The 19,973-nt window shown below is 51.3% G+C and overlaps 1 protein-coding gene across 2 annotated transcripts; it reads right to left on the reverse strand.

The window, feature by feature from the left end:
* Nucleotides 1-21: 21 nt before the first annotated feature.
* On the reverse strand, nt 22-19,424 carry AVIL (advillin). 2 transcript variants are annotated; one of them, XM_042947020.1, is made up of 20 exons: nt 19,148-19,424; nt 16,759-16,843; nt 15,373-15,447; nt 14,487-14,683; nt 12,922-13,030; nt 12,732-12,842; nt 12,263-12,465; nt 11,719-11,797; nt 11,514-11,612; nt 10,672-10,825; nt 10,468-10,568; nt 9,818-9,955; nt 9,553-9,711; nt 8,353-8,532; nt 6,790-6,935; nt 6,506-6,650; nt 4,926-5,114; nt 4,213-4,281; nt 1,882-1,998; nt 22-245 (listed from the first exon to the last, which is right to left on the reverse strand). In XM_042947020.1, exons 2-20 carry the CDS (start codon nt 16,822-16,824, stop codon nt 132-134), a joined length of 2,451 nt encoding a protein of 816 aa, XP_042802954.1. In that variant the 5' UTR covers nt 16,825-16,843; nt 19,148-19,424; the 3' UTR covers nt 22-131. The 2 variants fall into 2 exon arrangements, with proteins under 2 accessions (XP_042802954.1, XP_042802953.1); XM_042947019.1 differs by lacking the exon at nt 19,148-19,424 and having other exon boundaries at nt 16,759-17,934.
* Between the last annotated feature and the right edge of the window lie 549 nt (nt 19,425-19,973).

Below are 19,973 nucleotides of genomic sequence, written 5' to 3' on the forward strand. Positions count from 1 at the left end.
GAACATGCTGTGATTTGCATCTGACTTAAGGAGCTGGCTATTAGGCAAAAATTGGCAGGTAAATTCTTTTCCTGATATTGGCACGCTCTGCTCTCTTCTGTGGTCTTGCAGTAGGCATATAGCTTCTTGCCTTAGAAAAGCCCCTTTTCTTTCTTCATTTGGAGCTGCTTCCAGCCAGGCAGAGCAGCAAATTGCCCTCTTGTGATGCCAAACACAGAAATAAAGTCCTGTTCAGAGAGGTAATTCTAAGAGAGAAAACAGAGTCTCCAGTTAGAAGGAAAACATGGCACCTATCAATGCCAGCAGAAGTGGGGAGGGTAGAGCCAGAGAGTGTCTTTGAAGGGGGAAAGAGAGTGAAGTTTTCAGAAAGTCTGTAATAGACTTAAATTACTCATTGAAGAGTTCTTAGGTTGTGGGGTCTCATTTTGGCCCGAGGAGAAGCTGACTGGATTTGCTGCTCTCATGGTCCCACCTGGCACCAGTTTTTTTCCAGAAGAACAAGAATGGGTTATATATGATGAATTCTAGACATTAGGTTTTGGCTGAATGGAGAACTGAATTGAGTGATGGTTTTCCGTGCTTCATGCCCTATCTGCCATTTTTATCCAGACGTTTTCATTTTTTTTTTTAATGTTTATTTTTGAGAGCGTGTGCACGTGTGTGTGAGCAGGGGAGGAGCAGAGAGAGGGCGGGGGGGGGGGGGGGGGGCGGGGAGAGAATCCCAAGCAGGCTCCTCACTGTCAGCACAGAGCCCGACGTAGGTCTCAATCCCACGAACCACAAGATCATGACCTGAGCCAAAATCGAGTCGGACGCTCAACCGACTGAGCCACACAGGCATCCCTAACCAGACATTTCCAAATGCATGATCAAGTGGATCTTGTTGAGCGCATAAAATTCTCCTAACGTTTATTTATTGATGCTTACTGAATATTTTCTGTCTGAATGAAGGTATGGCCTCTGTTTTCAAGAAAGTTGTAGTTCAGATACTTAAGAGTTGGTTGGATAAGACATTGGGGGAAACCCAGAGGCCCTTCCCAAATCAACTCCTTCAAGGGGAAAATGAGTTAATTAATTCAACGTGTTCATTCATTCAGCCAAAACTTAAAGAGGGCCTACTTGTGGCAGGAACTGTTACAGGCGCTGAAAAGTGGAGAATGTGGTGGCGAATGAGACAGACAAGGAGCTTGCTCTTAAGCAGTATTTGACGGGGCGGTCAGGGAAGGCCTTTCTGGGTGGGCATTGAAGCTGAGGCCTAAACAGTGTGGAGGAGCTGGCTCTGTGAGGATCTGAGAGAAGAAAGTATTTTTGGGTGGGAGCAGTAGCAAGTGTAAAGGCTCGAAGGCTGGGATGAGCAGGTTTGAGACAGAAAGGGAGCCACAGGCCAGAGTGGGTGGGAAGTGAAGAAGGCAGTGGTCGATGAGGTGAAATCAGAGAGGTGGGCAGGGGCCAGGCTGTGTAGAGCCTTGGAGGCCACAGAAGGGATTTTGGATTCTGTTCTAATTGCAGGGGGAAGCCACGTGAGGTGTTTCGAGCAGAACAGTGTTACCTGTGTTAAAAGCCTATTGGCTGTTATGTGGGGAACTGATCGTAGGGACAAGGGTGGAAATCAGTTGGGGAACTATTGCAGTCATCCATGATGGCTGGACAGCAGAGAGATGGAGGGGAGGGGGCAGAGGGTGGCTGATGGGTTGCTGTGAGAGGTGATTAAAAAAAAAAAAAAGGAGCCCTGGGGTTTTGTCTTGAGCTACTGGGTAGCTCAGATGTCTGTTGAGGGGCCTACAATGTGCCAGAGCTGTCCTCCTAGGCTGTAGATTGAGACAGGTGCTTTCCTCATGGAGAGCTCCACTCACATTAGATGCAGCTCCTTTAGCTACTTACCTCCTTTTTGGCAGGGTTCACATCCTCGGGCAGCTCCTGATTTTGATTTTTCAACAGAACTTCTATAGGGTAATATTTTGGCTCAGAATTCAGGGAGAGGGTTGCGTTCCTCATGTCCTGGGCAAGGTAAGAACGTAGACGGGATAAAAGACTGTTCAGGTTCTGTGCAATTGAAGTTCTGTATGTATAACATTTAATATTTCGGCTTATACCACTGCACCCTTTGTGATCACCTTTTAGAACAATGGTCCCTAAAGCTGACTGCATGTCAGAATCATCTGGGAAGCTGAAATATTCAGATTTTGGGGTCCTGGGGAAAACTGATTAAGTCTAGGGTAAATCCTGTATAGCCATTTTGGCATAAACGCTGTGCCTACATCTCATTTAAATACTGTGATCACGTACCTTCTTTTGGCACTTGTATTTAAGCTCTACATTTCCAGCCTTTAAATGACTCTCAATTGAAGTCATACTATTCTTTTTTTTTTTTTTTTTTAAAGTTTATTTATTTTTGAGAGAGAGAGAGACACATACACAGGATGCGAGCGGGAGAGGGGCAGAGAGAGGGAGACAGAATCCGAAGCAGGCTCCAGTCTCTGAGCTGCCAGCACAGAGCCCGATGAGGGGGCTCGAACTCATGAGTCGTGAGATCATGCCCTTACCAACGTCAGGACGCTTAACTGACTGAGCCACCCAGGAGCCCTGAAGTCATACTATTCCTACATATATTTTAAAGATACTACATCACCATCAGTTTTGGAATCTTGAGTTTGTAGAGCACAAAGGATAGAATTGCAGATGGTTTGGACACCTGGTACCATGTACTCATCCTGATGTTAAAGAAATGTTGGATTCCTGGCCAGAGGCTCCACTTCCTGTAGCCATTGAAACGGGGGTAATGGCCTGAGTTTCTGTGGACCTGACCGTCAGAAATCGGTAAGCATATCACGTAGGTTAAAAGCTTATTGTTTATGAAAAATACCACCAGTGTAATCTGTCCTGAATAACAGACTTGAATAATAAAATTAGTTTTTGTTTTTGTCGTTTTCATTTGTTTGTTGTTTAGCTTAAACAGCAAACATTTCTCACCTTTGTGGAGGCTAGGAAGTCCAAGACCACGATGCCTGCATCCTAGGTCAGGCGAGAGGCTGATTCCTGGCTTGCAGGTGGCATCTTCCCATTGTATCCTCACATGGCAGAGAGCAGAGAGCAAGCCCTCATAGCTCTTCCTTTAAGGGCACTAATCGTATTCATGAAGGCCCCGCCCTCATGACCTAATTACCTCCTAAAGGCCCCACCTCCCAGTACCATCATGTTAGGGGTTAGGAGTTCAACCTATGTATTTTGGAGGACAAAAAATTTGGTTCATAATACCAGGTAGTTCATAGGTCGTAATTCCTTGTATTTATATTTAAAAATATGTTCGGCTTTTTTTTTTTTTTTTTGGTGGGGTCGGGGGGGAGGCGCCTGGGTGGCTCAGTTAAGCGTCCTGACTTTGGATCAGGTCGTGATCTCACAACTTGTGAGTTTGAACCCCTTGTCGGGCTCTGTGCTGACAGGTCAGAGCCTGGATCCTGCTTCCGACTCTGTGTCTCCCTCGCTTTCTGCCCCTCCCCGCCTTGTGCTCTGTCTTTCTGTCTCTCTCTCAAAATAACTAAGCATTAAAGGGGCGCCTGGGTGGCTCAGTCGGTTGAGCGTCCAGCTTCGGCTCAGGTCATGATCTCACAGTTTGTGAGTTCAAGCCTGCTTTGGATTCTGTGTCTCCCTCTTTCTCTCTCTCTCTCTCTCTCTCTCTCTGCCCCTCCCCTGCTCGCATTCTGTGTGTGTCGCTCTCTCTCAAAAATAAACAAGCATTAAAAAAAATAAATGAATAAAAATATGTTTGTTTTTTTTAAAGCAGCAAGTCTCTTCTAAATTCTGGAAGGCAGTAAAATGAGGGACTTGGCTTTGAGACCTGCTTTTCTGTTGATTAAAACAATCCTAAATCTGGGGGCACCTGGGTGGTTCAGTCAGTTAAGCGTCTGACTCTTGATTTCCCCTCAGGTTGTGATCTCTTGGGTTTGTGGGTTCGAGTTCTACTTTGGGTTCTGCGCTTACAGTGCAGAAACTGGGATTCTCTCTGTCTCCCTCTTCCTGCCCCTCTCCCACTTGCATCCTCGTGCTCTCTCTCAAAATAAATAAACTTAAAAAACACCCCAACAATCTTAAATCAAAATGGACCACTAGAGCGATACTAAGAAGGACGAGATAGGGTTTTGCCCACACGACGTCTGTAGCATTTGCGGTTTCTCTCGGGCTCTGCTTGCTTCTCCAAGAGTAAACCCAACTCACTGCGGTGATTCTTGTGATAGCAGCAGTGTCTCCCAGCTCTTCTTTTAACTGTTCATACGATTTCCCTGCCTGAAACAGATACAAAACAGGACGCGGTGCTGTTTCTGCGGGGAGTGACACCTCAGGCCTAGGCTGTACCCTCAAGGAGAGCAAACAGGTGAAAGAATCAGGGAATCAGAAGACATTGTGGGGGGCGGGGGGAGCACAGATGAAAATTCCCCCTTCTGGTCAAGGCCAGGCTGGAAGGTACTTAAACATGATCTGCGCTCTTTGCTGGTGTTTCCTAATCCTCTGTATGAGACTGAAGACAGAGAGGTCGGCTAGGAGTCAGAAATCCTGGCTTCTTCCTATTGGTTAATAGTGACTTTAGACAAAACCCCTCTCCTCTAAGCCTCCTCATTCATAACATGGGAAACAGGTTACAAATGCCCCAGCTGTCAGGGTGGCTGTGAACCTCAAAAAGGTGATGTGTGTGGATAAACATTATAAACTATTGCCTCCACGCACTGCTTATTCCTGAGACAAGCTGTGAGTTTCCCTAACTGGTGGGTGGAAAAGAGAAGGAAAGTAAAAAGCAGGGAGTGGGGAGGGGGCGGGGGGAATGTGGTCCTGGATTTACTCAGCCCTTAAGTCGGGACCCCACTTTCCCCCTGAGCTACCAGCGCTCAGCTCCCAGGCGGTAGGGATATCTCGCCCATGCTCTCTGTTCTTACACTCCACATATGCGAGTCCCAGGCCAAGAACCATCCTGTGAAGGTGGGAGGCTCAAACCCCTGTTTAATGATCAGGATCGGTGTGTCAGCATCTCGGCCACTGGGGTGAGTGTGCAGGTACTCCGCGGCCGTTGTGAGGGCTCTTTCCCTCTCTGTGGCATTGGCCTCAGCCCCGATCCACAAGAATACCTGTTGGAGAGGTGGAACATTCATGTGCTTATATCAAGGACAAGGTACCAGACCATATACCCTGCCCTATCTTGCCCCCTCAGCAAGTCACAGCCTCAGAGAACTTTCCCAGCTTGATTTGTTCAGCAGAGAGAAAAGTTTTCCCAGAATTCTAATTGTACATGTATCTCCTAGATCTCGTTAAGCTTCAGCTTCCTGAACCCAACTTCTTGCAGGACCCCCCTCATCGTGGTCTCCGAGCACCTCAGCTACAACACCCCCAAAGGCAGCTCTTCTCTTCTAGACTTGGGTCTGTGTCTCCATTCTTGGTGAATGGCATCCATCGGGTCACCTCGGGCAGTGCCCCGGGAGTCATCCCAGATGCCCCTGTATCCGGCATTTGGCAAATCTGTCACCATCCCACTGCCCCTGTGCAGCTTATGGTGGCTCTTACTTGACTGTTACAATACTCTCCTGGCTGGCTTCCCAGTGTGCAGTGTTCTGTTGTCCCGTCCCCCCCGCCGCCATCCCTCCTCTCCTACTTTCCAGAATGATCTGTTGAAAGCACAGTGACCATGTCACTCACCTGCCTAAATTTCATTAGCTTTCCAGGATGAAATTCAAACTGGGCCTGGTGGGTACGGCAGGTAATCTACTTCTTAGCTTCATCTCTAACTCCTTAACTCTATGGCTTGATGGGATATCGATGGTAGTTCCCTGTGTATTAGACTCTTCCGTGCCTTGCTTTTACTTGTGCTGTTTCCTTTGCCCAGGATGCTCCCTCTACCTCTCTACCGAGCCTACTTGTCCTTGGAGATTCAGCCTGGGAGCCATCTCTTCTAGGGAGTCTTCTCTGAGCCCCTAAACGGTGTTGCGTGCCCCTAATTTGTGCTCCCGCGGCACCTCACACCCCCATCATAGCAAAAGGATGTTTCTATGTCCAGCTCCTCCATCGGTCTGTAAACTCTGAGAGCAGGGGCCCTTCACCTTGGTGACACTACACCCACCCCAGGGGCTGGCATGAAGGAGGGGCTGAGTATGTGTGCTGAGCTGAATGTCAGGGAGGGGTTGCCCCGAAGATATCCCCTTTACACCCCTATATTCCCTAAAAGGCCCATATCTCCGAGTGTGGAGCCTGTTGGCGGAAGAGAAAGGAGCGCATGACGATAAGATGGCCTGATTTTCCCAGGGCAAAGTGGGAAAATCCCCAAGGTGGCAGTTCTAAACAACCTTCTGATTTCTCCATCCCTGGCAAAGAGTGGGCTCTTCCTTTGGTTACCCTTGACGAATGTTTGGTTGACTCGAGGGTGGGCCAGAGCTACCCTGGGTTTATCCTTGACAGGGGAGGCACTACACAAAAAATAGCCTCAACTGTGGGGATCTCTGCCACTCGTTCTCTGGCTGCGTCTTACCTGGTCCCAGGTATCCAGGAGCATCACATCACCTGGGTTCAGGTCATCCTGGGTGAAGTCTGTGATCTCAGTGACAACGAACCGCCCTGTCTTATTGGAACATTCAAAGAGACGGGGCTGCGCGTCTAGGATTTCCTGCTGTAGTCTGCAATACAGTCCGTTCAGAAGGAACTGAGCGACGTGGAAATCAGGTTTTTAAAATGGAAAGGCATCCTACAGTTTGTGCAGTTCCCAAGCCTGGGCGGCAGGGGGAGCCCAGACGAGGGGGCGCTGTGTTCCCCTACCTTTTGTCATTGGCGTAGGCAGTCTTGCCTCCCAGCAGGTCCCAGAACTCAGCCGGCTCCTGGCCCTCGGCCACAGTGTCCTCAGTGCCCTCGCAGAGAAGGCTGGCCAGCTCCTTGGCCATTGCCCGCTCATCCCCACTAGACCCCTGAGTGGGGTGAGGAGAGCACAGGGGTTAGTTATACATAGATGCGTTGATGTAGGGGGCGAAGCCACACTGAGAGTGTCCTGGGATCAGCTACCAAAGCCACAGCACCTCAGGAGGGGGAGAGGGGTTTGTTCTAGTGCTGGGAGAGGAGGGGCGGGGGAGAGGAAAGCAGCGTGGTGGCAGAGAGCAGGACTGGACTCTGAAACCCACACAGAAGTCGGCAAGAGCCCCCTTGGTTTTGGCTTCACTTGGAATTTTAGCACCGACTTCGGATTCTTTTTTAAGAGAAAAAAACTTAAATTTGAAAAGTTACTTATTCAAGAAAATTCACTCTTTTTGGTGTACACTTCTATGAGCCTTGACAAACACACAGAATCATGTTACCACCATCAAAACGGAAGGTCTAGAACATTTGCCTCAGCCCCGCCAAAAATTCCCTCGGACTACCCCTCTGTGGTCGGATGCTCCCCACGTCCCTAACCTCCGGCAACCGTCTGTTCTCCATCACTACACTGTTGCCTTTTCCAGAATGTTATACATGGAATCACGCACTGTGTAGCCTTTGAGGCTGGCTTCCTTAGCACAGCGCATTTGAGATTCAGCTTTGTCGTGAGTATCGACAGCTTTTTTCTTTGCGTTGCCGAGAAGTATTCTACTATGAATAGTAGTATGAATATACCACTGTTTTCATTTTCTAGTTGAGTTGCTTCCAATTTTGGGTGCCAGTGAATAAAGGTGCTATGCCTATTTGTGTGAAGGTAGTTTTATTATCTCACATGGGTAAAACCGGGCGTGGGGCTGCCGGATCTTATGTGTGTGTTTTATAAGATTAACCGTCAAATTGTTTCCCAAAGGCCGTATTTGCACTGCCAGCAGCAATGCCCACGAGTTCCTGTTGCTCTGTGCCCTCATCTGCACTTGATATTGTCTACTTTTTTTTTTTCTTTTTTTTTTAGCCACTCTCCTAGCTGTACAGTAGCATCTCTGTGGTTTTCACTTGCACTTCCCCGGTGAGTGTGGCATTGAGCATCTTTCCCAGCTCCGTTCTCTTTTGTAAGTGTTAGTGCTTTTTAACGTAGATGCGATCTGAATGGACAGAATCGCAGTTCTAGCGCTTTTGCTCAATGTTCATGCCTATCCTGTTACATTCCACCAGACCGGTGTGGAAAGATTGGCTTATCAGCCTCCGTCTGTGTAGAAGCTTATGGAGTGTCTCCTGGGTGTGAGCAACGTGGTCAGTGAGTTTCTAATTGCAAGAAAACACTCGCAGTCCCTTTGAAGATCCTTTAGGGAAAGGCTCATCTTCTTGAGGACTGCTCCGGCCTACTGTTTAGTTCCTCTGGCCTCGCTGACGGGAGGGAGGGCCCAGGGCAGGGCTCCCAGGGGCTGGTGTGTCCACCGGGGCCAGACGTCTTACCTTGCCGTACCACAGGTAGTGTTCTGCTTGGGCCCGCAGCAGAAAGACATCATTGGAGTTTAGGGAGGAGGCCAAGGCTGGAACCTCCACCGCTTTGGTGTTGGATTTGTCATTTCCTTGAATCCGGAAGAGCCTCACTGGAGGGTCGGGCTCAGCGTTTCCCTTTCTGGAAGTCCCACCCTAGAGAGGAGAAGAGCAGAATCTGGTTCTCTGGAGCCCCACGTGAGCGGAGCTCTGGGGTCGCCGTTGTAGAGACTGTGGATGAATTCAACACTGCTTTTGCCCACTGGGAGCTGCCATGCACACTGGAAGAGGTCAGGTGAACTGGCATCACTGAGCCAATAATATTAGCTCCCACTCTGAGACTTTTATTGTCTGTTAGGCTCTGTGGTTAGCACCTCACCTACATTATTTCACGGAACCTCAGAATAACCATGTGAAGTAGGTATGATTATCCTGCAGTACAGATGGGAAAACTGAGGCTTAGCAATCTGGTTAATAAATGACAAGGCTAGGACTTGACCACAGGCTTGTGTGATATCAAGCAAATGACATTACACATTCCTGGTGTTGCTTCGGCCAGAGCTTCATGGAGGAAGTAGGACTTGAGTTCGAAAGGGCACATCCAGTGGGGGAGGGAGGGTTGGACATGGCGGGGCTGGACGCGTGGCACACGTGAGGTCTCATGAGGAGACTCACCTCACTAGAGTGAAGTGTGTAGGTTAGGGAGCTGAGGGTAATACACCTGCAGAGGTAATATGGGTCAGATTATGAAGGACCTTGAACATTAATTGGGCAGTGGTTTGGACTTAAAGTCCTAGGCAGTTGGGATTCACCTGAATGGCTTGGAGAGATTAACCCTCTTCCCCTTCTTCTTCTTTGTAAAAAATGTTTATTTTTGAGAGAGAAAGAGAGGGACAGAGAGAGAGAACACGAGCGGGGGAGGGGCAGAGAGAGAGGGAGAGAGGGAATCCCAGGTAGGCTCCATGCACTCATTGCCAGTGCTGAGCCCGGCGTGGGGCTCAAACTCATGAACTGTGCCCTCGAGCCACCCAGGTGCCCCGAGATTAACCCGCTTCTTGTCTGTGTCTGCCCCAAGCCCTGGTCTCCCTCCCTCCTCTCCGATTCGGTAGCCTCCTGCTGACCTGCGAGTTCTGGGCATTCCTGCTCATGGTGTAATCTTATCTGAGGGGGTCTCACCTCAAAGATAACGAGCTTCCCTTTGAAGATGGCCATGAAGTGGCGTGGCTCCTTCCCCATGGTAACTCGAACCTGCACAGGGGCCCCAGCAAACTCCTGATCCACCTCCACGGCCTGGTATGCCGAGGCTGCCAGCTCATCCTTTGAGGCGTGGCGGCCCTGCGGTGGTTAGAGGGGGAGAAATGGGTCCCCACCACCCCTTGCCCCCACTCAGGGGCCAGAGGAAGCATCAGCAGCCAGAGCTAAGAGCCTGCTTCAGGCCTACCTGCCAGATGTACAAGACGTAATGTGGCTTCCCATTCACCTCGTACGTGTAGAGGACCAGATAGCAGTCTCCCCCATAAAAGAAGCCATACCACCGATGCTCCACAGGGACCAGCTCCAGGTTTTCAATTCTCCAGACCTGGGCGCAGAAGGAGACACAATTTCCCAGGGATGGGAAATTTCCCAGGGATGGGGCTCCTGTTCGAAGGGACAGCTGCGGAAGGGATTGGGCCGTGCTCAGCAGAGAACGCAGCAGGAAAGACACTAAAGTCCACTGAAAAGTACACCTTCCCTCCCTGGTTCTTCTTTCCTCGCCGTGAGGGCTTTTCACACTTGCAGGATCTGAATCCCGAGGAGAACCAGATCATTACCGCTCAGGTGCATCCCATCACGGCTCGGGGATGATTTGAATCTATCTGCCAGGTGAGTTATTGACAGCACGCTGGGCTGTCAGCCTTTCACGTCCCTGAGGAACTGTGGGAAAGCTTTGCAGACTCAGATACCTCTTAGAGACTGCTCCTGAGGTGCCAGAGGGGTGCCAAGGCAGACACGGAATCACCTGCTCCCTCCTCTCCAGCAGGACAGCTGGGAGGGCCGGTGCCTCCTGCCCCCCCCCCCCCCCCCCCCCCGAGGTGTGAATCGCTGACTCACCTCAACTTTTCCATTGCCATCATCGACCATCCTTTCCTGGGCAGCCACCTCCGGCTTGGCGTGCAGCAGGGTCACATCAAATTTCTCCTGGAAAACTTTAGCTGCAGAGAAGGGGTTGGGAGAAGCCGAGTGAGTGAACGGCACCCGTGGCTGCCTTTCTAGAGAGTCCCAGCCGTGAGAAGGCAATCTGAGGAGCAGCCTCACCGATTTTGCCAATGCCAAATGTTTTCCCCAGGCCGGTGGTCTGGTCCTTCACTGACCACTTCTGGAACAACTGCTTAAACATGGCCGACTCGGCACCATCGTTGACGGTCTCCACGTTGGTGCTGCTGGGGTAGCCCTTCATCTGGATGAAGCTCTGCAGACACCCCCAACCCCGGAAGGCAGGCCAATCAGGGAATACACTGGGTTCTTTGCTCGGCTGCTGACTCACCCCTTTGAAGCCAGTTGATAGGATTGCTCCCTGCTGGGAGTCAGAATCAAATCCTAACTCACTTATGTGTAGTGGCCAAGTTACCTGCCTCAAGGGAAGGACAGAGGGAACAGTCCCAGTATCTCTTGATTGGCCTGTCATGATTATGACTAATTTTTTTTTTTTTCAAGATCGTCTATACTATGTGCTTGCAGCACTCACGTACTCCACTGATTTCGTGTCAAATTCGTTTGCTCGTTTACTGCTTTGTAAGTGCATCCTGCTGGGCTCATCTGCATGGGCCTGCACGGCATCATAAGCTTCTTGAGGACAGGGCTGTCAAGCGTGATGGGACATCCCCTTCGATAACAGCAGCCGTATTTTCTGAGCAGGGGTAGGGGCCAGGTACTGTTCTAAGTGCTTTGCAAATGTTATTTAATCCTCAGAACCCTCAGAATCCTCCGAATATACCGGAGATATATAGCAAACCTGGATTTGAATCCCAGTTTGTCTATCAGACTGAAGTTCACATACGTGACTGTGATGTTCTATGCCCCGGTTCCGAATATGGCTACATGTCTGAAGTGTTACTACCAGAATTTTGGGGACAATACCATATGCCTGTGGCTCCTACCAGGGCTTTAGACATGGCTGTCTGTTTCTCAATCTTTGTGGCCCCTCTTCCTTTCCACACGTAGATCTTGGTTCCACTTTGGTCTAAGATGTAGCAGTCCTGAAGCAGTCGGGGATAAAAGTGGTTACTGCCACTGAGGAACATAAGGAAGGTCTCTAAAGCCAGGGCTGGCCCCAGACGCCAAGCCCACCCAAGCTCTACTTACATCATGGTTCAGTAAGTCCTGGACCAGTGGTCTTGTTGCTACCTCTGTGACCGCCAGCTGCCCAGCTGAGTCTGAGACACTGGAAAAGGGGAGAAATTAGCCTGTGCTTTCTCTTCTACAAAGCATCTTGTAGTCAATTTGGTATTTTTGCTGGCTTTTAGTGTGGAGTTTCTGGATAAATTTTGACTTCTTATGACAGGGGTGGCTTAAATGCAGACAAGAATGTAATGGACTCTGTTCTCTAGAAGACTGCTGTGCATCTCTCTCCCAAACATTATCTCCTCCACCTTCCGGGGCATATATAGACTCAAGTAAAGGAAGACCTTCCTCAAGAGACGAGGAAGGGTTGCTGACAAGAATAGACAGTAGCTGCCTCCTTGGGTGGGGAACACTGAGCTCCGTCTAGAAGCTGCATATGAAAAGGGTTAAAAGAAAGCCAGACGCCTGTACTCAAAATGAGGAGCCAAGCACAGGTGCTTGGTTTTCCAGGAGACATCGTCCCCCTACCCCGGCTTCCAGCCAGCATGTAGGTTTAGTTACTCACTGATACAACATGATGTTTGATTTCTGCTGCTGATCTATGATCTCATCGGGGACTGCAGGCTTGATAATGGAGCGTTGGCCGAGGGTGTCCTGAAGGACCTTCATCAGCTCCGGACTCGCTGCCTCCTTGTCTCCCTCGATCACACCTATTTCAGCACGGCCCCCTCGCTCTCTGTCCCGAATATCCTTTGCCAGAAGCATAGCCTATCAAAGAAGCCCAAGGAAGCATTTAGCCCCACCGGGGCCCCTTCTGCACCTGCTGGCTTTGGGAGGAGCAACCCGGGTCCCAGACATAGGGGTTATTCTGATGCTTAGGACCCTGGAGTGAGTCACAGACTCACGCACTTGGCCTGTCTCTGAAACAGATTCTACTCAAAGGCAGAGGTCTGTCTTGCATCTCAAGGGAAGAGCCAGTGGAAGAAAGAAAAAGGAAAAGGCAACTGAGAGATTGCAAGCCCCATGAACCACACCTTCAGGCGCTCTCCGCTGTTGCTCTCTGGGCCATTCCATTGGATGATGACCTTCCCAAGGTCCAGCAAGAAGACATCACCTTGGTTAAAACTGTCCCAGCTCATTTCCACCTGCAGATGGGAAGCAGACATCGTTCAGGAGGAATTCTTAGGCTCCAGGTGGAGCAGACAGACGGTGGGGAGGACTTACCTCGGTGGCCCTGATGTTTCTTTTCCCCTTCACGTGTAGCAGCCGCTTCACATCATAGGTGTTGGTCTCCACATGCTTCATCCCGGAGGCCACACCCCCCTTCTTGTAGCTGTGGGAATATCCAAATAACAGCCAGTTATTTACCGAGCACCTGCCACGTGCTGGGTACTGGGGGGGACTGTTGTAAACTACACAGCTGCGGCCTCTGCCTGTAGGGGCGACGACAGGACATAAGCAAGTAAACATGAGTGATGGTCATGGCTGCCACGGAAGTAGACTGAGTGACAGACTTTTTGACAGAGTGGTCAGAGCAGTCTTCTCTAAAGGAATGTCAATCAAGCTAATGTATTAAGAGGGATAGGAACCTGCCAGACAGAGGGCTAGAGTTCCAGAGGGTTCATCGTCAGTGCGGAAGACCCTGTGGCATGAACTTGCTTTGTTCTAGCAACTGTCTGAAGATCAGTGTGTGACAAAGAAAGGGGCACAAGTCGGGAAGCAGCAGAAGCATCAATGACACTCGGGCCTTAAGACAAATCCTCTCTCCAGGAATCAGCCCTCCTATCCCTGGTGTTTGTCCCAACCCGGCCTCCATCCCAGGGTCCTCCACCTGAAGGGCATGCAGAAAGCCACCCCGGAGCCGAAGGTTTGTCTTTGGGCTTCCTGGTAACACCTTGTGGTGCTCTGTGCCCAGCAGGTCCCCAGTCAGTGGGGACTGCCAGCCTGCAAGAGGCGAGCCTTGGACCAGCCTCAGATTTCTCCAGCTCGTTTGAATTCCTCTTGTTGTTTTTGATCTCAAGTGCAAAGTTTGGAGTTAATTAAACTCCTCCGTTCATGGGACATTATCAGTACTGTCCTTTACAAGACCCCTCACTCGTTTTCAGTATTTATGTATTCCCTTTTATCTGCATATGCTCGCCCATTCCTCTCCCTCCCACAGGCATCCCTTCCAACAGTGGAACAACTATCTTTTTCTTTTCATCCTGATAAGTGTGTCCTGTTGTTTGGTGGGCATATATTTTTTAAAAACAGAAACTGGCATTGTCACGTAGTTCAAGTCTGTGTCTTTGTTCAGGAGCACCATGGATGTAAGACCCGCCCACACGTTAGGCATGTGTCTGACCCATTGTCTCCAGCTGCCACACAGTGCTCCTTGGCGTCCTGGAGTATTTCTCCTGTCCAGTCTCCCAGGGGTGGGCACTCTACCTGGCCTACAGCTTCCTGCCACCACTAATGGCACTGCTGTGGACATTCTGGCTCACGAGCTCTTGCAGACCCGGGTATATGAGAAGTCCTCTGAGTCATGCCCCCAGAAGTGGGATTTGCCTCCGCGGAGCAGACTGCTCTCCAGAACGCTATGGCGGTCCCCCTGCCAGGGCGGCACGAGGGCTCCTGTTTCCCCACGGCCTTGCCACCACCTGGCCCTCTGATCCGGCCTACTCCGACAGGTGGAAGTGATAGCTTTGTTTTGATTTGCATTTCTCAGACCCTTCACGTATTTATTGGCCTTTGTGGTTTCCTGCTGGGTAAGCTGCCACTTATGTCCTTGCTCTGGCGTAACTACTCACACGATGCCCTGCTTGAAGTAGCCGTGGAAGGTGTCAGACTCATGGTACTGGACCTCTCGGTGCTGCACGGGGCTGCCCCCCAGGTAGTCGTCCAGCTGTGTAGTGTAGATGGCCGCACAGCTCTGCTCGTCCTGGGAGGAGTCCTTCCCGATCCAGAAGTGGATGTCCTGGGAGAGGAGGCTGCCCACTCTTCGTGTCTGGGATGTCCAGAGAGATCGGGTCGGGGGCCGGCTCACCCACCCCGCCCCTGCTCTGCTGCTGGCCCCTCCGGTGTGGGAGGGACACAGCATAGGGTGGCTCGTGTCCCGCCCTAGGGGGGCTCGGGGCCTCTCTCCCTTGCGGCAGTGGCCTCTGTGCAGACCTGCTGTGTGGCCCAAGCTCCAGCAGCCCACATTCCTCCCACCTTGGGGGCAAGTTGACAGCTTACTGTTCTCAAACTACATGGAGACCAGTGAGGATCCTTTCCAAGGCAGGGGGCAGACTTACCTTGCTGCCCCCTGCCCTTACACAGCTGGCACAGCGCTGGTCTGTCTATCTGCGTGGCTCTGTTGGCATCGTTCTTTGGGATATTGTTTCCTCAACTAGAACGAGCACTTTGAGGCACGGCCTTGTATTTACCTGGCCTTCCTCCACACCACTTTAATGTGGGGTCTGAGCCCCGGGAGGGAGAAGTGATGCTTGCGGGCTACCCGCTGAGGTTCAGACTGAGGGCTCCATCCCCTAAGAATGGCCTTTGAGACCCAAGCTGGAGGCCTGTTCTGTAAAACACTGAGGAAAGACCAAGACGGATACCAAGGACCTGATTAGCGTCAGCAGCAGATCTCAGCGGAACCGGGGAACTGGCTCTCAGGGGAGAAGTTCTTGGGAATAAGGAGACGGTGCTCACCGAGAGGATGACGTAGCAGTCCCCCTCATAGAAGTTGCCATGGGCACTCAGGGGCACCAGCGCCAGCTCCAGTTTCTGGAAGGACAAGGGGTGTGTGTAGTCTGCAATCTACCCCACCCCTCCACCCTCCCTCTCCTCTCCATCTTTTGGCACATGTGGCAGGGGAGAGGTAGGGGAGATGTCACCACTGATCCTACGGGGCATAGCGGCCGGCCACAGGATCCAGGGGGCCGCCCCCCTTGCTTTTGCTCGGCTCTGCCTGCATGGTCCCAGCTCTGAATCTGGGTCCCCATCTTCACCCCATCCTCCTCCCCACCACCTGCATGGTCTCGTCTCACTACACTGTGAGGAGCCTTTGCAGGCTTTGCAGGCAAAAGAGCTGGATATAAGCTGACAAGTGAAATCCCACCTCGGAGCAGCCGCTCCAGTGCCTCCAGCACTGTTCTCCAGCCCTGACCGCCCAGCGCTGGCCAAGGTCTGCAAACGGGACGTGGGGATACCATGGGGCTGTGGGAGGCGAGTGCCAGCAGGTGCAAAGGGGCTCCATGCCCGGTGTTCTGTATTGCAGCCTGGGGTGGGGGCCTGAGCTGCCACCTGCACGCATGGCTTGCCCCAGGAGAGCCATGCACCTGGACTCACACGTGCATTTCCATCACTCTCGCCAAGTGAGGTAAACCTGAGTCATACTTGTGTGTGTTCTATGTAAAATGTGCGTGTCAAATGTAAAAATGCTAAATAGACCATACTTTTGGTAACGTTTAGTACCTAAATTGAAACGAACAGGTAGCCTTAAGTGCTTTGGGTTTTCTGCAGCAGCCCCTCTCTGGGCTCGGAGCAGGGACGTGGGGGCTCGGGGAGGGGGTCTTTACATCTGGCAGGTGGAGCTGCCCCGGGGCCAGGGCTGTTGCCAGCTACAGACTGTTGGAGCTGGAGCTGGAGCTGGGCGGGAGAGGCCCCCCCCCCCCCCCCCCCGCCAGAGGCAACCACGCCCCCTACCTCCGCTACCACTTGGCAGGAGCCAAAGTGCCCTGTGGAAGACAGGTTCTGGTTTTCCCACAGAAGCAGCCAGGAGTCGCAGGTCTCCAGGGTGGGCCCAGGCCCCACCCATCGCCCCAGGGCATTTACGGGAAGTGCAGACTCACGGAGCAGATGGCGGGATAAAGGGCAAGCTTATTTTTGCTTGGGGCCCTGCTCTCCGGGGCTAAAAGCGTTTCTTCCACCTGCCGCCACCTGCTTTGAGCACCCAGGAGGGGTCAAGGATAGGAAAAGGTGGCTCCGAAGCCGCCCCTTGCTGTTCCCAAAGACGGGAGGCTCGGGAGTGCCAGAGGGCCGCCAGAGCCGTGCCCCGCGGTACAGGGAGGAAGGTGTGCCTCCGGCCCAGCTCACCTCGATCCGCCAGGTGATGATCCCAGGCTCGTCGCCCACGGCCCTGAAGGCGCCGCTCAGAGACATGGTGCTGGTCTTCGCAAGGCTGCCACGGCACAGAGTGAGCAGGGGAGACGAGGCCCCTCACGGGGGGCAGGCACCCACCCAGCTTTTCTCCTAGGTCATTTCCTAGCTTCTCATCAGCCATCCTGCCACGTCCTTGTGGTGCGCCCTGCGGCTCCACGGTGCGGGGGCGGGGAATGACTCATCGGAGTTCTCGAGGGAAGCCTGGCTGGTCTGGGGGTCCCCACCCAGAAGGTCTGCTCCCCCCTTGCCACTTCCCTTGTCAAGAGCTCTGGTCAGAGTCACTGTCATTTACTGAAGGGATCATAAATATGTCAAGCCCTGTGTTGGCTCACGTTCTGTCACTTAATTCTTATAAACGGAGTATATTTTATCTTACATTGCAGGCGAGTTGAGGTTCAGAGAGGTTAAATAATTTGCCTAGGGTCACACACTAGAGCGAAATCCGTATCTGACCCTAAAGCCTGTGCTTTTTAGTCACTTCGATGTCGCGTAACCCTTCCTAAACGCACCTTCCTTCAGTGGCTAACGGGGAGAAAAGCTTACGTCGGAATATTTCCAAGCTGGGCTGCCTTCTCTCACTCATTCCTTCCAGCTCTTTCCAGAGGTCCTGCTTGCCAGGTCCTCTGCGGGGTCAACTCTCTTTCTCATTGGGCTTTTACTTTCCAGACTTTTCTAAGTAAACTATCCTAAAACTTGAACAGCTTGTCTTGCTTTTGTCTGATGACTAATATGTTCTCTGGGCCTCGCAGAAGAGGGAAAGTAAAATGGCAGAGCCTGGGCAGGGAGAGGGGGAACAGAGTTCAGGGAGCCAGCAGGGAAAGGCTGGGTGGCCGGGTCTTCCTGGGGGCTGATGCCCTCCTTCCCCCTCTCACACAGATCCACAGGAGCCAGTGGTTCAGTGGCTGCCCACGAGGCAGGGTGGGGAGAGGGAGGAAGTGGTGAAGAGAAGTCCGGTGCCCCACCATCTGTATTCAGGGCGTGTCCAGGGTTATCAAGTACTTACACACATGCATGGTCATCTAGGGGCTTTGTATAAATAAAATGCCTGCCTGTTGTCTGGTTCTTGCTCTCAAGGAGCTTGCATTCCGATACGGATAACTGATGAATGTTCTCAAGAGGCAAAGGAAAAAAGATGTGCTTGATGGATTTACAGAAGCAAAAAAAACCAAACCAAAACAAACAAACAAAAAAAAAACCCAACAAAATAAAAACAGAAACAAAAAACAAAACATGAAACAACCCACCCAGAAAGGGCCGTATGGAGTTTTGCTACTTGGAGGCATACTGTGCTTGTTAAGAGCATGTCTGCCCATTCTATCCTTGAGCCTTGGTGGATGAAGCCAGGTTTGGAGAGCTTGTGCCATTATGTAGTGTGTGGACTTTGGCAAAAAGCGCAAAAGAAACAAAAAAAACAACAAAAAACCCAGACTCCCTTTGTGTACTGCTGGAGCAAGACTAAAGCAGGGCACAGACCCGGAGTAGCCGGCGTCTGAGGATTTCATTGGATAACTCGTGCTGCCCCACCCTACCTGGTGCTGCTCAGAATTGCCAGGAAATATTTGTTCAAGTTCTCTTCAGACCCTAGATTTCATTCATTAAATGCAAATGCCATGACCCAAATAGGGGAAGGGGACAAGGGCCAGTGAATTCATTCGTTGAAAATAGACAAGCTTCCACCTGGTAGAATCGGCATTCATCAGGGCTGTGAGTCTGAGAGGCCAAAAGCAGTCCCATTTCCCAGCAGGGACTTAGCAACAGGGAAGGAGCTCACTGGGCCAAGGTCCCCCACTTAAGGAGAGGACATGCTCAAGGAAGGGACTTCCTGCCTCCCTGGGACACCCAGAAAAGTTGATGGCAGCTGTGACATCAAAGTCCCCCAAAGCTCAATCTCTTCCTCCCTCTTCTCCAAGTCCTTAATTCAGCACTTTTGAGGCCCCTGCAGAAACCCTTGGGGTGGGGTGTTTTGGAGGCCCAGGCTAAAAGCCAGCGGCCCTTAATTCTCACAGATCCCCCTGTGAACGGAGCCCAAGCAGAGGAAGCAGTTCTAACCTCCGCCTTGGCCCAAGGCGACGTGTGAAAGGGGTAGTCTCCACACTTCCCAGCTTTTGAAAACAGTGCTCTATCTGTTCAGTGGTTTCTAACAAGGGCCTTAACTTCGCAGCAGGAAGTTTGCACAACTCGTTACAAACTCCTGGTTTAATCCTTTAAAAGCCTCATCCAAGAAGACAAAGGCACAGAAATGTCGATCTCCTCTTCCCTTGTTTCTTCCTTGCTCAGTAGGATTGCTCTGCTGATGGACACCCACACACCAAATAGACCTTACCTTGCCTTCTCTCCCACCGGTCTTCCTGGTTTTCTGGCGAGAAAGTAGCAGCAGTTCCGGAGAACCAACCCAAAGCAGAAGGTGCCAGGTTCCGCTGCCTTAGCCTAGTAATGGCTGCACAGACACTGCCTTATATTTGCTTGTGTTTGCATCTTAACCTCATTTTCCCAGTCCTGGCCAATCACCGCCAACCTAGCCCTGGGCTTGACTTATTCAAACCAGAGGGGAAGCTTTATCTGTTCCTATTCAAAACAGCAGAAAGAAGTGCAGACTTTTAAAGGCTTCTTTTCTCTTTTAACTCCAGCTCCACGCCCTGATCTAATTGATTTTTTTTTTTAAAGTGCATCGCCCATCAATAATGCAGGGAAGAGGGTGGGAGGATATGAAATTTGCCATATTGTAGATATGGATGCATTATGCTGATGACAGGAGGCAGGGGCCAGAGCTGCCCCCTGAGTGCCTGTGATGTCCAGGCTAGCAAATGCCTCCCTGAGAAGCTTCTGGGCATTTCTCGGAGGGAGGGAAGTCTAGGAGAGGGGCGATCAGGTCATCCTGTTTTGCTCCTTAGGGTCTCCTTTGGGGTCCAAACATTACTGGAGTGCCTATTATGTGCCAAGAACCATGCTGGACTCCCAAGTTCTAGGGATCCCGCTTTGGGAGCATCGGTAAGGAACATGGGAGAGTGATGACTCCCAGTCCCTCGGGGCTTCCGGTTCGCCCTCAGAAGTCGGTAGGACACCAAGTGTATGATTATTAAGCACCTGGATGGCAATGGAGTTGGTTCCAAACAGGGGCCAAGAAAGAACTAATGCAGCCCGACTTCTGT

The sequence above is a fragment of the Panthera leo genome, chromosome B4 (genome assembly GCF_018350215.1).
Source record: "Panthera leo isolate Ple1 chromosome B4, P.leo_Ple1_pat1.1, whole genome shotgun sequence".
NCBI lineage: Eukaryota > Metazoa > Chordata > Mammalia > Carnivora > Felidae > Panthera > Panthera leo.

Coding starts and splice junctions, on each gene's coding strand:
- AVIL (XM_042947020.1), bottom strand. CDS start 16,824: ATGTCTCTGAGCGGCGCCTTCAGGGCCGTGGGCGACGAGCCTGGGATC. Junction 9,712..9,817: donor ACGTCTTGTACATCTGGCAG/GTAGGCCTGAAG, acceptor TAACCACCGCAG/GGCCGCCACGCCTCAAAGGA. Junction 4,282..4,925: donor GGGACTCGCATATGTGGAGT/GTAAGAACAGAG, acceptor TATCTGTTTCAG/GCAGGGAAATCGTATGAACA.